The sequence below is a fragment of the Ranitomeya variabilis genome, chromosome 1 (genome assembly GCF_051348905.1).
Source record: "Ranitomeya variabilis isolate aRanVar5 chromosome 1, aRanVar5.hap1, whole genome shotgun sequence".
NCBI classification, from domain to species: Eukaryota; Metazoa; Chordata; class Amphibia; order Anura; family Dendrobatidae; genus Ranitomeya; species Ranitomeya variabilis.
In genome coordinates, this window is record NC_135232.1 from 67,326,824 (window position 1) to 67,344,205 (window position 17,382).

The 17,382-nt window shown below is 42.0% G+C and overlaps 1 protein-coding gene across 2 annotated transcripts in view; it reads right to left on the reverse strand.

Annotated features, from left to right (window-relative positions):
- Nucleotides 1-17,382, reverse strand: part of LOC143805462 (von Willebrand factor A domain-containing protein 5A-like) — a 150,404-nt gene that overhangs the window by 100,056 nt on the left and 32,966 nt on the right. For both annotated transcript variants that reach the window (XM_077284881.1, XM_077284871.1), the window contains exons 3-5: nt 11,792-11,994; nt 9,467-9,689; nt 8,486-8,655 (exon numbers count right to left, since the gene is read on the reverse strand). In XM_077284881.1, the coding sequence (XP_077140996.1) occupies nt 8,486-8,655; nt 9,467-9,689; nt 11,792-11,994 (596 nt within the window). The remainder of the gene's footprint in view (nt 1-8,485; nt 8,656-9,466; nt 9,690-11,791; nt 11,995-17,382) is intronic.

Genomic DNA, 17,382 nt, shown 5'->3' on the forward strand with positions numbered 1-17,382 from the left:
CACTGTCACCCTATAATATTCCTTATCATAGTACCCATATAATACAGCCAGCCACAGGAACCACATAACAGTATCAGGCACTGTCACCCTATAATATTCCTTATCACAGTACCCATATAATACAGCCAGCCACAGTAACCACATAACAGTATCAGGCACTGTCACCCTATAATATTCCTTATCACAGTACCCATATAATACAGCCAGCCACAGGAACCACATAACAGTATCAGGCACTGTCACCCTATAATATTCCTTATCACAGTACCCATATAATACAGCCAGCCACAGGAACCACATAACAGTATCAGGCACTGTCACCCTATAATATTCCTTATCACAGTACCCATATAATACAGCCAGCCACAGTAACGACATAACAGTATCAGGCACCGTCACCCTATAATATTCCTTATCACAGTACCCATATAATACAGCCAGACACAGTAACGACATAACAGTATCAGGCACTGTCACCCTATAATATTTCTTATCATAGTACCCATATAATACAGCCAGCCACAGGAACCACATAACAGTATCAGGCACCGTCACCCTATAATATTCCTTATCACAGTACCTATATAATACAGCCAGCCACAGTAACCACATAACAGTATCAGGCACTGTCACCCTATAATATTCCTTATCATAGTACCCATATAATACAGCCAGACACAGTAACCACATAACAGTATCAGGCACTGTCACCCTATAATATTCCTTATCACAGTACCCATATAATACAGCCAGACACAGTAACCACATAACAGTATCAGGCACTGTCACCCTATAATATTCCTTATCATAGTACCCATATAATACAGCCAGCCACAGGAACCACATAACAGTATCAGACACTGTCACCCTATAATATTCCTTATCACAGTACCCATATAATACAGCCAGCCACAGGAACCACATAACAGTATCAGGCACCGTCACCCTATAATATTTCTTATCACAGTACCCATATAATACAGCCAGACACAGTAACCACATAACAGTATCAGGCACCGTCACCCTATAATATTCCTTATCACAGTACCAATATAATACAGCCAGCCACAGTAACCACATAACAGTATCAGGCACCGTCACCCTATAATATTCCTTATCACAGTACCTATATAATACAGCCAGACACAGTAACCACATAACAGTATCAGGCGCTGTCACCCTATAATATTCCTTATCACAGTACCCATATAATACAGCCAGCCACAGGAACCACATAACAGTATCAGGCACCGTCACCCTATAATATTCCTTATCACAGTACCCATATAATACAGCCAGACACAGTAACAACATAACAGTATCAGGCACTGTCACCCTATAATATTCCTTACCACAGTACCCATATAATACAGCCAGCCACAGTAACCACATAACAGTATCAGGCACCGTCACCCTATAATATTCCTTATCACAGTACCCATATAATACAGCCAGACACAGTAACCACATAACAGTATCAGGCACCGTCACCCTATAATATTCCTTATCATAGTACCCATATAATAAAGCCAGCCACAGTAACCACATAACAGTATCAGGCACCGTCACCCTATAATATTCCTTATCACAGTACCCATATAATACAGCCAGACACAGTAACCACATAACAGTATCAGGCACCGTCACCCTATAATATTCCTTATCACAGTACCCATATAATACAGCCAGCCACAGTAACCACATAACAGTATCAGGCACTGTCACCCTATAATATTCCTTACCACAGTACCCATATAATACAGCCAGCCACAGTAACCACATAACAGTATCAGGCACCGTCACCCTATAATATTCCTTATCAGAGTACCCATATAATACAGCCAGCCACAGGAACCACATAACAGTATCAGACACTGTCACCCTATAATATTCCTTATCATAGTACCCATATAATACAGCCAGCCACAGGAACCACATAACAGTATCAAGCACTGTCACCCTATAATATTCCTTATCACAGTACCCATATAATACAGCCAGCCACAGTAACCACATAACAGTATCAGGCACTGTCACCCTATAATATTCCTTACCACAGTACCCATATAATACAGCCAGACACAGTAACAACATAACAGTATCAGGCACTGTCACCCTATAATATTCCTTACCACAGTACCCATATAATACAGCCAGACACACTAACCACATAACAGTATCAGGCACTGTCACCCTATAATATTCCTTATCATAGTACCCATATAATACAGCCAGCCACAGGAACCACATAACAGTATCAGGCACTGTCACCCTATAATATTCCTTATCACAGTACCCATATAATACAGCCAGCCACAGTAACCACATAACAGTATCAGGCACTGTCACCCTATAATATTCCTTATCACAGTACCCATATAATACAGCCAGCCACAGGAACCACATAACAGTATCAGGCACTGTCACCCTATAATATTCCTTATCACAGTACCCATATAATACAGCCAGCCACAGTAACGACATAACAGTATCAGGCACCGTCACCCTATAATATTCCTTATCACAGTACCCATATAATACAGCCAGACACAGTAACGACATAACAGTATCAGGCACTGTCACCCTATAATATTCCTTACCACAGTACCCATATAATACAGCCAGCCACATGAACCACATAACAGTATCAGGCACTGTCACCCTATAATATTCCTTATCACAGTACCCATATAATACAGCCAGCCACAGTAACCACATAACAGTATCAGGCACTGTCACCCTATAATATTCCTTATCATAGTACCCATATAATACAGCCAGACACAGTAACGACATAACAGTATCAGGCACTGTCACCCTATAATATTCCTTATCACAGTACCCATATAATACAGCCAGACACAGTAACGACATAACAGTATCAGGCACTGTCACCCTATAATATTCCTTACCACAGTACCCATATAATACAGCCAGCCACAGTAACCACATAACAGTATCAGGCACTGTCACCCTATAATATTCCTTATCATAGTACCCATATAATACAGCCAGACACAGTAACGACATAACAGTATCAGGCACTGTCACCCTATAATATTCCTTATCACAGTACCCATATAATACAGCCAGACACAGTAACGACATAACAGTATCAGGCACCGTCACCCTATAATATTCCTTATCACAGTACCCATATAATACAGCCAGCCACAGTAACCACATAACAGTATCAGGCATCGTCACCCTATAATATTCCTTATCATAGTACCCATATAATACAGCCAGCCACAGTAACCACATAACAGTATCAGGCACTGTCACCCTATAATATTCCTTATCACAGTACCCATATAATACAGCCAGCCACAGTAACCACATAACAGTATCAGGCACTGTCACCCTATAATATTCCTTATCACAGTACCCATATAATACAGCCAGACACAGTAACCACATAACAGTATCAGGCACCGTCACCCTATAATATTCCTTATCACAGTACCCATATAATACAGCCAGCCACAGTAACCACATAACAGTATCAGGCACCGTCACCCAATAATATTCCTTATCACAGTACCCATATAATACAGCCAGACACAGTAACCACATAACAGTATCAGGCACCGTCACCCTATAATATTCCTTATCACAGTACCCATATAATACAGCCAGACACAGTAACCACATAACAGTATCAGGCACCGTCACCCTATAATATTCCTTACCACAGTACCCATATAATACAGCCAGACACAGTAACAACATAACAATATCAGGCACTGTCACCCTATAATATTCCTTACCACAGTACCCATATAATACAGCCAGACACACTAACCACATAACAGTATCAGGCACTGTCACCCTATAATATTCCTTATCATAGTACCCATATAATACAGCCAGACACAGTAACCACATAACAGTATCAGGCACTGTCACCCTATAATATTCCTTATCACAGTACCCATATAATACAGCCAGCCACAGGAACCACATAACAGTATCAGGCACTGTCACCCTATAATATTCCTTATCACAGTACCCATATAATACAGCCAGCCACAGTAACGACATAACAGTATCAGGCACCGTCACCCTATAATATTCCTTATCACAGTACCCATATAATACAGCCAGACACAGTAACGACATAACAGTATCAGGCACTGTCACCCTATAATATTCCTTACCACAGTACCCATATAATACAGCCAGCCACATGAACCACATAACAGTATCAGGCACTGTCACCCTATAATATTCCTTATCACAGTACCCATATAATACAGCCAGCCACAGTAACCACATAACAGTATCAGGCACTGTCACCCTATAATATTCCTTATCATAGTACCCATATAATACAGCCAGACACAGTAACGACATAACAGTATCAGGCACTGTCACCCTATAATATTCCTTATCACAGTACCCATATAATACAGCCAGACACAGTAACGACATAACAGTATCAGGCACTGTCACCCTATAATATTCCTTACCACAGTACCCATATAATACAGCCAGCCACAGTAACCACATAACAGTATCAGGCACTGTCACCCTATAATATTCCTTATCATAGTACCCATATAATACAGCCAGACACAGTAACGACATAACAGTATCAGGCACTGTCACCCTATAATATTCCTTATCACAGTACCCATATAATACAGCCAGACACAGTAACGACATAACAGTATCAGGCACCGTCACCCTATAATATTCCTTATCACAGTACCCATATAATACAGCCAGCCACAGTAACCACATAACAGTATCAGGCACCGTCACCCTATAATATTCCTTATCATAGTACCCATATAATACAGCCAGCCACAGTAACCACATAACAGTATCAGGCACTGTCACCCTATAATATTCCTTATCACAGTACCCATATAATACAGCCAGCCACAGTAACCACATAACAGTATCAGGCACTGTCACCCTATAATATTCCTTATCACAGTACCCATATAATACAGCCAGCCACAGTAACCACATAACAGTATCAGGCACCGTCACCCTATAATATTCCTTATCACAGTACCCATATAATACAGCCAGACACAGTAACCACATAACAGTATCAGGCACCGTCACCCAATAATATTCCTTATCACAGTACCCATATAATACAGCCAGACACAGTAACCACATAACAGTATCAGGCACCGTCACCCAATAATATTCCTTATCACAGTACCCATATAATACAGCCAGACACAGTAACCACATAACAGTATCAGGCACCGTCACCCTATAATATTCCTTATCACAGTACCCATATAATACAGCCAGACACAGTAACCACATAACAGTATCAGGCACCGTCACCCTATAATATTCCTTACCACAGTACCCATATAATACAGCCAGACACAGTAACCACATAACAGTATCAGGCACCGTCACCCAATAATATTCCTTATCACAGTACCCATATAATACAGCCAGACACAGTAACGACATAACAGTATCAGGCACTGTCACCCTATAATATTCCTTATCACAGTACCCATATAATACAGCCAGACACAGTAACCACATAACAGTATCAGGCACCGTCACCCTATAATATTCCTTATCACAGTACCCATATAATACAGCCAGACACAGTAACCACATAACAGTATCAGGCACCGTCACCCTATAATATTCCTTATCACAGTACCCATATAATACAGCCAGACACAGTAACCACATAACAATATCAGGCACTGTCACCCTATAATATTCCTTATCACAGTACCCATATAATACAGCCAGCCACAGTAACCACATAACAGTATCAGACACCGTCCCCCTATAATATTCCTTATCACAGTACCCATATAATACAGCCAGCCACAGTAAATGATACTCCACACACAAATGATACACCATTTGAAAGGTAAACTTGCCCCCTTCAGCAAGAAAATAGCCAAACAAACCACACATCCATGATGTGATCATAAAATACACTTTAAACATTAATTTTCATAAACCTGCAGTAAGGAAAAATGACCTGCAGGTGGCACCACACTACCCCAAAGCATACTACCACAAAGCTGAAACAAATCCTAACATTTGCCTTGGGGCTTTCCAGCTTGCCCAACTCCTTGCCCAGCCAATTTCAGGCAGGTACATATAAAATATTTGCTACATATGTGGAAGTAGAATAAAAGTAAAACTTCACCTGTTTAAGACTTCAGCTTTAAAACTGAAGATATAAATGAAGGCAGCCTAAAAGGGACCGGACAGGTTCTGAACCATCAGATTTTCCATATTATTGGACAGTCATTGGAAAGTCTATCTTCCTTGTAAGGTTGCAGCTTATTGGTGACCTGGAGTCACCTCTGGTTCCAAGTAAAAAAAACTGCAGCGTTGACATAACTCAGACTGTACATTGTTTCCTAATGGGAGAGATTGGTGGAAACAACCTTGCAAAAATTGAAAAAAAAATAAAAAATCCAACCGTAGGGAAAAATAAGGTAAAATAATCTGCAGAAATTACTTTTTTTTTTTAAAGGGATATTCCCAATTATTATACAATGGTGTAAATACGCTCAGTTATGGGGTCAATTCTCCTTCATCATTTTTACTGTCAAAGTGGCACTGCTGTACAGGGAGCTGCTCCGTTCACATACATTGGGCTGTGTTGCACTTCCCTACACTGCAGGTAGATGGTAGTGCCGCTGTGGAGGGGGAAAAAAATGCTGCTGCCCCTGTTCTTTTGCAAGGCCCTGACAATCAGACCCCTTCTGATCAGTAAGTAAAATACCATTATGTTTAATGTTGGGGGATCTCCTTTAGGCTGGAGTCACACACAACGTATATATAAAAAAAAAAAAAAAAAATTTGATCTGTTTTACACGGACGAGAATCGCAGAAATGTTCCCGAACAGTGATCCGTATGTCATCCGTATGCAGTGCGAGGATGCGATTTTCTCGCATGTAAGCATCCGTGCGACATCCGTATGGCGAAATTCTCTCGCCGCCTTGCAAAATGGACATATAATGGATCCATGGGCTCAAATATTCATGAAAACACAGTGCCTAGACACTGTCATCGTACAAGGTACACCGGAAACCATTGCACAAGAAGGTACGGAAAGTATCCAGCTCCAGGACTAAAAATCAAATGTCTTTATATGTCTTAAAAATGAAAAAACCAGGCTGTGTTTTTTCTTACACTGCTTTTGTCTGTTTTAATTTGCATTTGTTCAGAAATGGGGTTTTGTAATTATGTTATGGGTTTCCCCTGATTTGTGTGTTTTCTATACCTTGTCTTTCCTGTTCAAGGTGATACTGAGTCTAAGAACACTCAATGTGTTTGAAACGCGTCCAGCGGTTATAGGCACTCTTCCTCCAGTATCACCGGCACATTTGTCTGACAGCCTGTTGGTTTTTTTTTTTCATTTTTAAGACATATAAATAAAGACATTTGATTTTAGTCCTGGAGTTTGATAATTTCTGTTCCTTCTTGTGCAAGAGTTTCACGTCTGGCAGAGACGCTATTAAGTGCTCGGACCAATTCACAAGTTGTGAGAATCGTCATAAGGGTGAGCTGAATCCAAATCTTTATGTGTTCATACTCCCGAAACCGTCCAGGTTATTTTTCTTAGTAAGGACAAAGATTACAAATTTTTTCTTTGGGATTTCTTAAAGGGTTATTATCTGTGGGTGTTATTTCCTATCCACAGGATGAGTGATAACTTGCTGATTGTTGGAGGATCCTATGGGACTGCCAGAGATAGAGTACAGCGCTGAACTCTGTTCTCTGGATCAGTGGGGGTCCCCAGTGCTCGGACCTCCACCATATAGCAAGTTATTACCTAACCTTTAATTAATTAATTGTACCAATTACTTAGGCTTTGTAATATAAACAGGTCCACAATTTAGTTTCTCCTTTATGTAACCATGATAAAACTCTCTGTTCTCAGCCACAACGGGCACTCACTGCATATGGATTTGTACAGCTTTCATGGAGTAATTGCTCTTTCACAAAACATCTGATATGTCACAGATTCACGACATAAGTTTTTATCAGTAGGGTCCAGGTACTAAGACCATCCTAAAAACTAAGGAGCAGAAGCGGTCAGCAAGTGCTGCTCTCTTCTGAGACTCAAGAAGGGATCAGCAGAAAGTCTATGTAGACGTCTTCAGTTTCAGAGAAGAGCAGCACTCACCTCCTCGCTCTGTTGCTTTATTTTAGCGATCAGTCTAGGTCTCGGCAGCTTGACTCCCCTGCGAAAAGCTCCTGACGTCTCTCTATGCCTCGTTTTTAAAAGCGCGGTTGCACTTTAAATTTTGTGATGAATCAGTCCTCAGTAAGCTCCTCAGCTCCCCCTAGTGGTGGATGCAGGCAGCCAGCATCTCATCATGTGAGCAGTACACATGTGATTCTATTCTTCATATCAGAAAAATGGAGCCCTGACCTTATGATATGATGGCACGGGCAAGAAAAACATACAAAATATTACTTTAGGATTTATCTAGTCAACGTGTTCCCGAGTTGTTCCCTCACCTTGGCGGTGGTCTTGTCCTCATTGGTGTACTCCACAGAGCTGATGTCACAGTTAGATACTATTTTGGCAATGCCATATGCAGACTGGAAGTGAGCGCTCAGGCTCAGGGTGTACGGGATCTCTCCGATAGGCACCTGTGGGCGCGTGGCCGTCACACTGATAGGCTGGTCTGTGCGGGGATAAAGAGAAAAGAAGGAAAAGTGAGAGTGTGATAGATCGAAACAGAATGTGATTACTGGTATGAATCATCATCCGCCATCAGACATCATGACGTCTAATTAGATACTCATCACCGTCCATGGCTGACAGTCCCCAAGATCACCCTTCACCTTCATAACCTCTGATTATTATCAACGTTTCTATCTACTATCACGTCATCCACCTTCATCACCCATGCACAAACATCCCCATAACATCACCATCATCGTCTTCATTCACCATCATCATTATCATCATCCAGCTTCGTCACTGTTCTTCCCGATTTTTAATCAGTCATTGAATCCATTATCAATCAGGCTTATTACATATTATCATCCACACTCATCATTTATAGACACCCATATGCCATGTTCTTCATCATATTTATCCTCCATTATTGAAATCAATTTTCCTCCTTATTCATCATCAATATTAATCTTCCTAATCATTTTCCATCACCGTTTTCATCCATCACCACATTTATAATCCTCATATAGGCACATGCTCACACCATCATCCTCTTCATATACCATTGTTGAAATCCTTCTTATCATCATTCATTATTATCATCATCCAGTCCTCATCCTTCATTATTCACTAACATCAAACCTCATCATCTGTCATTATCACTCATGAAGGATCATCACTACTATTCTTTAGGAGTGTCTCGAGGGGTTCCCTTAAAATCCTTGAGTACTATGGGCCATTACATGTATGATGACAATTTAAATTTAGAAGAACATTATGATTTTCCGTGGTTTCACTGATACTTGGTTTATTACCTTTCGGGGTATATCTAGGGTTGAGGACAGCAGGAAGCACAAAACGAACGGCTCCGTCTGCCTCGAGTGGAAGCTCCCGCACATATTTTAAGGTCACTTCAGCCTCCTGACCAGGTGGAAGGTTACCGACATTGCAGCTGAAAACATCAGCAGAGCTCTCATCTTCTTCCAGGAGGAAAGCCTGGTGACCTTGTTTGATGGCCTCATCATAGGTCTTGTGAGCCTGGGAAATATGAGAAGAGGAGCTGTAAGATAACATCAAGAAATTCAGGTTTTTCATTCAGTCCCATGGCCCCTGGTATATAACCTTTGCCCCCCTCCAATGCCGTCTGCCTTTACTAACATGTGACAGATCGGCTGGTGGTGCAGCGCTCCCTGATACCAGCGCCTTCCTGTAATAGGAGCCACCGAGATAACAAGTCCATTCCTGACATTTCTTCCTCCTAAATCTTCCCCCATCACCTGTGAGTGATATTACTGAAAGAGGAAGGAACCACAGCAACTCAGTCATGAAGAGGAGATCCCGTAATGTTACAGAGTGGGGTCACTGAATGCTGAGGAGCAGAGACGAGAAAAATCACCAACGCTCTGCTGACTCCATAACTGCAGAGTTCAGACCTCCTCTGGGAATAACATCAGCACAAACACTGTGGCCCCGCCGGACGCTTCATGCAGCCTTACATCACCAAGCACAATACTGAGCATCGGATAAAGTGGTGTAAAGCTGCCACCACTGGACTCTGGAGGAAACGTGTTCTGTGCAGAGACGGATCACACTTGTCTATCTGGCGTCTGATGGACGAGTCTTGGTGAATGCCAGGAGAACGTTTTCCGCCAGACTGCATTGTGCCCGCTTTACAATTTGGTGGAGGAGGGATAATGCCATGTGCTGGTTTTTCAGGGTTCGGCCTTGACCCCTTAGATCCAGTGAAGATAAATCTTAGTGCCTCTACATAATAGGAAATAATGCACAATTATATGCTTGCATTATTTAAGGAAGAGTTTTGGAAAGGCCCTTTTCTTTTTTCCAGTATGACCGTGCTCAGTTCCATAAAGGACTGTTTAGGACACTGAATACCCAGTTATCAACAATCATCTAGAAAGTCAGTCAGGGCCTTCTTATACGTCCCTGTAGCTCTTCTGAATAGAGGTACGGCATAAGGTCTATACAAGACCAGCTCCCACAGTCCCTTTATACTTTTCAGCTAAATTGTTTTTGAGCCACTAAAATGGCATATAGGACTCACACATGTACTCATTCCTTAATGTGTTACTCTGCTCTCACTCCTTCTCAACCATGCAATTCTAGGAGATCTGGAAACATGTACAGATCACAAAGATGAAACAAGGAGAAGAGAAGAGGACATCTTCAGTAAGGCTGGGTTCACACTGCATTGCTGGCGTCCGTTAGACGGACTACGTTACACAGCGGCATAACGCGGTGTAACGTAGTCTGTTTAACACCGCCATTGACTCCAATGTCAGACGCATGACTAGTGCCCGCCCACAATGGGCGTGCGCTAGGGATGTGCCGTCATTGAGTGACGGACCCTGAGACGTGGGCTGCAGCGTTTCCGGGTCCGTCACTGCTAGCGCAGATAGAGCTATAAACATAAGGATGAATGATCTCGGGGAGATCAAAACATCCAACACCGCGGAGACACCATCACGTGTTTCTCAACGCAGTGATCCAGAACACTGCCCCCATCCCTAAAGGGAAATATGCAAATGCATGTAGAAAAGCTGCGGAGACACCATCACGTGTTTCTCAACGCAAGCAAATAGCCAGTTTCCTACTCCACACTGATGAGGGGCAAATACCCCGAAACAGCTGTCTGTGGATGGATACCATGTTTTGGCATAGGTGGTTTTCCTTTATTGGATGCTGCCCTTCCCGTGGTTGTTCCTTCCCGGTGAAAGACCTGGCTATTCATTGCTTGCGTTGAGAAACACGTGATGGTGTCTCCGCAGCTTTTCTACATGCAAGCGCAGATAGAGCTAGCAGATGCTCTATCTGTGCTAGCGTGCTGCCATACCGGCACTTACGTTTACAGCAGCCCGTTACCGTATGTGTTGAACGGGCTGCTGTAAACGTAATGTGAACCCAGCCTTAACGAGGCTGCTGACTTTGATGGTTAGAAATAAAACACTGACCACCAGTCATAACGTGTTTGTGGCAGAAATGTAAGCCTCCTTGTTACGTGACTCTTTTATACTAAGTGATTTTTATATTTTACTTAAGACCACGATTAAACATAATCCGGCCCTTCCTTGTAGGAACCCTATGCCTTCATAATATTATCTCAAAAAGCACTAGGAATTTACCTGTTCCTTCTCCTGGAGGTCGGCTATTATGGTCTTCCCCTCCACTGTGGCCTCAAAGCTGTAGACAGCAGAGTCTTCATCCATGGGGAACACAAAGACCGCCTCCACCGCCTTCTCCTCCTCATTCTTGTACTTGAGCGTTGCAGACACATCAGCCACAAAGCCTTTCACCTGGACGTCCACCGAGATCCCCTTCAGAGGAACTGCATGACCCAAAGAGAATGGATTCCTGAGACGGTCTACAACTACCTGACCCAACTCCACATGTTCATGTCTAGTCAGTAGCATTCTTACCCTGTGATATTCAGCTCATTGTCAGGGGACCCTTGTTATAAAATGGGATGGCACTATGAAGGAGTGTAGAAGCTGTCGACACCCTACCTTGAAGACCTTATTGTTATATAATGTATTGTGGTCTTTTATATGCTGTTTTATCTGGTTTGTGGCTTGCAACAGTTGATTAGATGCCTGCCGACAGGGTTAACTATTGGGACCAGTCCATGGTGGGAGGAGTTATGTGGGCAAAAGGAACTTATTTCCTGCTGTTAGGCAAATAGGGAACAGTGTGGACAAGGATAAGCACTATTGATGAGCGAGTATGCTCGTTACTCAAGTTTCTCCGAGCACGCTTGGGTGGTCTCAGAGTATTTTGGTGTGCTCGGAGATTTAGTTTATGTCGACACAGCTGCATGATTTGCAGCTGCTAGACAGCGTGAATACATGTGGGGGTTGCCTGTTTGTTAGGGAATCCCCACATGTATTCAGGCTGCCTAGTAGCTACAAATCAATCAGCTGTGACGACAAAAACTAAATCTCTGAGCACACCAAAATACTCGGCGACCACCAGAGCATGCTCGGAGAAACTCGAGTAACGAGCATACTCGCTCATCCCTAAAAAGGACCTATGGTCCTACTGTTCACAGACTTGCATTGTTTTATGGGTATATACACACAATCTCTAGCAGCTCTCTATAATGCCGCAGGATAAAAGAGATTCTAGCTTAGGTAAAACATTTATTTTTATTAGTACAATAAATTATACAAAAACAACATACAGAGAACAGGGAGGGAACAAACCTCCAATAAAGAGAGGCAATATAATGTGGCTGGGTTACATCTGATCCATTACGATATGGAGTAATATCTACAGAGGTTTGCCAGGCTTAATCTGTTATGGGTAAGGTGTTGCTTACATGATTATTGAATAACGTGCATAGTGCTGAAGTTATTCTAAAGCAGTGTATATCGATAACCAAACAGAACTAATATCCTAGCATGGAGATACTCAATGCTCACAACAGGTACATTACCTCAAGGAGTTAATTTCACACAGTGAAACCACCTGGACAGATCCCTACGCCGTTTCGCTCACGCTTCTTCTGGGGTGCTCTAATGATATACTATTTATAACATTTCCATTCTTGTGACTTTTTTTGGAATATTATGTCCCTTATGATTGAGGGATCAATATATATATATTTTTCTCTCATTTATCGATGTTTATTTATCTCTTATGCTCATATCTGTTCTACTCTACTTTGGAAAAAAAATGATTACCATGTTTTTTGGCATTTACGTAATTGTCCTTTTTACACTTTTCCTTGGTAACATGTTTTAAACAGTTAGGGAGTCATCTTTGAACTTCAATAAAATGGAGTCAAGTGTGCATATGGGCATTGGATCTGTGCGCTGGTGTTTACCTCCTGTTTCCGTGTGGGTGGTGCATTGACACATCACAGCAAGTGCACACTGTAACCTGTGCACATAATCAGATGGTCTGGATGCATAACAATTGACGGCGCACATCTTAGTGCGCATGCGCTGAGTGGTCACAACTTCATTTGAGGTGTCTTGCTCGGGTAACATATATACATGCAGCATCTACTTGCGCATTAGCTCCAAAGCCCTGAAGAAGGTACTCTAGTGAAACGTGCATTGGGGCAGAAGGGTGCACACTGGGGCACAGGAGTAATGTACCGTACTTTTTTTCTTACATGCACAATCTGCATTTGCCATAGATATTTTTGCTGTCTGATCATACTATGCCTTTGCTTCTTGGAATCGTATGATCTAAGTACTTGATTCTATACAAAGATTTCCTTATCCATTTTTGTGCCGCACATCATGTTATGGTCACACCTGCAAAATTTTGACTCTTCTCATTTGACAGGTGTTGGCCACTCATTGACATCCAGTTATTGATAGTGATAAGAGATATACACATCTTTTTACATTATATATATACACTCACCGGCCACTTTATTAGGTACACCTGTCCAACTTCTTGTTAACACTTAATTTCTAATCAGCCAATCACATGGCGGCAACTCAGTGCATTTAGGCATGTAGAAATGGTCAAGACAATCTCCTGCAGATCAAACCGAGCATCAGTATGGGGAAGAAAGGTGATTTGAGTGCCTTTGAACGTGGCATGGTTGTTGGTGCCAGAAGAGCTGGTCTGAGTATTTCAGAAACTGCTGATCTACTGGGATTTTCACGCACAACCATCTCTAGGGTTTACAGAGAATGGTCTGAAAAAGAAAAAAAATCCAGTGAGCGGCAGTTCTGTGGGCGGAAATGCCTTGTTGATGCCAGAGGTCAGAGGAGAATGGGCAGACTGGTTCGAGCTGATAGAAAGGCAACAGTGACTCAAATCGCCACCCGTTACAACCAAGGTAGGCCTAAGAGCATCTCTGAACGCACAGTGCGTCGAACTTTGAGGCAGATGGGCTACAGCAGCAGAAGACCACACCGGGTACCACTCCTTTCAGCTAAGAACAGGAAACTGAGGCTACAATTTGTACAAGCTCATCGAAATTGGACAGTAGAAGATTGGAAAAACGTTGCTTGGTCTGATGAGTCTCGATTTCTGCTGCGACATTCGGATGGTAGGGTCAGAATTTGGCGTAAACAACATGAAAGCATGGATCCATCCTGCCTTGTATGGAGCATCTTTGGGATGTGCAGCCGACAAATCTGCGGCAACTGTGTGATGCCATCATGTCAATATGGACCAAAATCTCTGAGAAATGCTTCCAGCACCTTGTTGAATCTATGCCACGAAGAATTGAGGCAGTTCTGAAGGCAAAAGGGGGTCCAACCCGTTACTAGCATGGTGTACCTAATAAAGTGGCCGGTGAGTGTATGTATATATATATATATATATATACATATATATATATATATATATATATATATATATATACATATACATATACATATACATATATATATATATATATATATATATATATATATATATATATATATATATATATATATATATACACACATATACATATATATACAGTACAGACCAAAAGTTTGGACACCTTCTCATTTAAAGATTTTTCTGTATTTTCATGACTATGAAAATTGTAAATTCACACTGAAGGCATCAAAACTATGAATTAACACATGTGGAATTATATACCTAACAAAAAAGTGTGAAACAACTGAAATTATGTCTTATATTCTAGGTTCTTCAAAGTAGCCACCTTTTGCTTTGATGACTGCTTTGCACACTCTTGGCATTCTCTTGATGAGCTTCAAGAGGTAGTCACCGGAAATGGTTTTCACTTCACAGGTGTGCCCTGTCAGGTTTAATAAGTGTGATTTCTTGCCTTATAAATGGGGTTGGGACCATCAGTTGTGTTGTGCAGAAGTCTGGTGGATACACTGCTGATAGTCCTACTGAATAGACTGTTAGAATTTGTATTATGGCAAGAAAAAGCAGCTAAGTAAAGAAAAACGAGTGGCCATCATTACTTTAAGAAATGAAGGTCAGTCAGTCCGATAAATTGGGAAAACTTTGAAAGTGTCCCCAAGTGCAGTGACAAAAACCAACAAGCGCTACAAAGAAACTGGCTCACACGAGGACTGCCCCAGGAAAGGAAGACCAAGAGTCACCTCTGCTTCTGAGGATACGTTTATCCGAGTCACCAGCCTCAGAAATCGCAGGTTCACAGCAGCTCAGATTAGAGACCAGGTCAATGCCACACAGAGCTCTAGCAGCAGACACATCTCTACAACAACTGTTAAGAGGAGACTTTGTGCAGCAGGCCTTCATGGTAAAATAGCTGCTAGGAAACCACTGCTAAGGACAGGCAACAAGAAGAAGAGACTTGTTTGGGCTAAAGAACACAAGGAATGGACATTAGACCAGTGGAAATCTGTTCTTTGGTCTGATGAGTCCAAATTTGAGATCTTTGGTTCCAACCACCGTGTCTTTGTGCGACGCAGAAAAGGTGAACGGATGGACTCTACATGCCTGGTTCCCACCATGAAGCATGGAGGAGGAGGTGTGATGGTGTGGGGATGCTTTGCTGGTGACACTGTTGGGGATTTATTCAAAATTGAAGGCATACTGAACCAGCATGGCTACCACAGCATCTTGCAGCGGCATGCTATTCCATCCGGTTTGCGTTTAGTTGGACCATCATTTATTTTTCTACAGGACAATGACCCCAAACACACCTCCAGGCTGTGTAAGGGCTATTTGACCAAGAAGGAGAGTGATGGGGTGCTACGCCAGATGACCTGGCCTCCACAGTCACCAGACCTGAACCCATTTGAGATGGTTTGGGGTGAGCTGGGCCGCAGAGTGAAGGCAAAAGGGCCAACAAGTGCTAAGCATCTCTGGGAACTCCTTCAAGATTGTTGGAACTTTGGAAGACCATTCCCGGTGACTACTTCTTGAAGCTCATCAAGAGAATGCCAAAAGTGTGCAAAGCAGTCATCAAAGCAAAAGGTGGCTACTTTGAAGAACCTAGAATATAAAGCATATTTTCAGTTGTTTCACACTTTTGTTAATATGTTCGATTTTGGCTTTATGATCTTGCACATTGATTATTTTATTGTTTATACTCCATGTACCCCCTTTTTGTGTTTCCCTTCTTTTGGAGCTCATCTTGTTAACCTCTATTAATCTTTACATGTGGAAAACATTTTCTTCATACGCTGGTTATGGAGCATGGCGCCTTTTAATAATGATTGTGATTGCTAATTCAATCAAAAGTATAGTTTTTCACAATTTTTTGGACAGTTTCTGACTCATTTGGTCTCTTGTAGAATATACAGCTCTGGCAAGAATTAAGAGAGCACTGCAGTTTTATTAAAATCAGCTTCTCTACATGTATGACAGCCATTGCATTCCAGTGTCAGTTGTTGAAATCCAGCCAGAGTACACCTCATTCTACTTAATGTGCTTGTGATTAGGTGATCACCTGAACCAAATCTTATTTAACGAAGGAAAGTATAAAAACCCTGCTGCGGTCTTCACAATCCTCTTGCAATAGGACAAGCTGGATGGCAAAACTAGTGCTAGTAATATCCCAAAAGTAAGAGAAATGAAAAAATAACTTTTAAACATGCCAAAGAAGTTGAAAAAAAAAAAAAGTCTTGAGTGAGGAAAAGAAGGGCTGAATTCTGGCTTTACTAGCAGGGGGACACAGTGATCGTCATATTGCCTCAATGCTTAAAATTTCTAAGACGGCAGTCCATTACAACGAGGTCAAGCAGCAGACATTGGGGACAACAAAGCTACAGACCGGCAGAGGGCAAAAACGACGCTCCACTGACCGAGATGACCA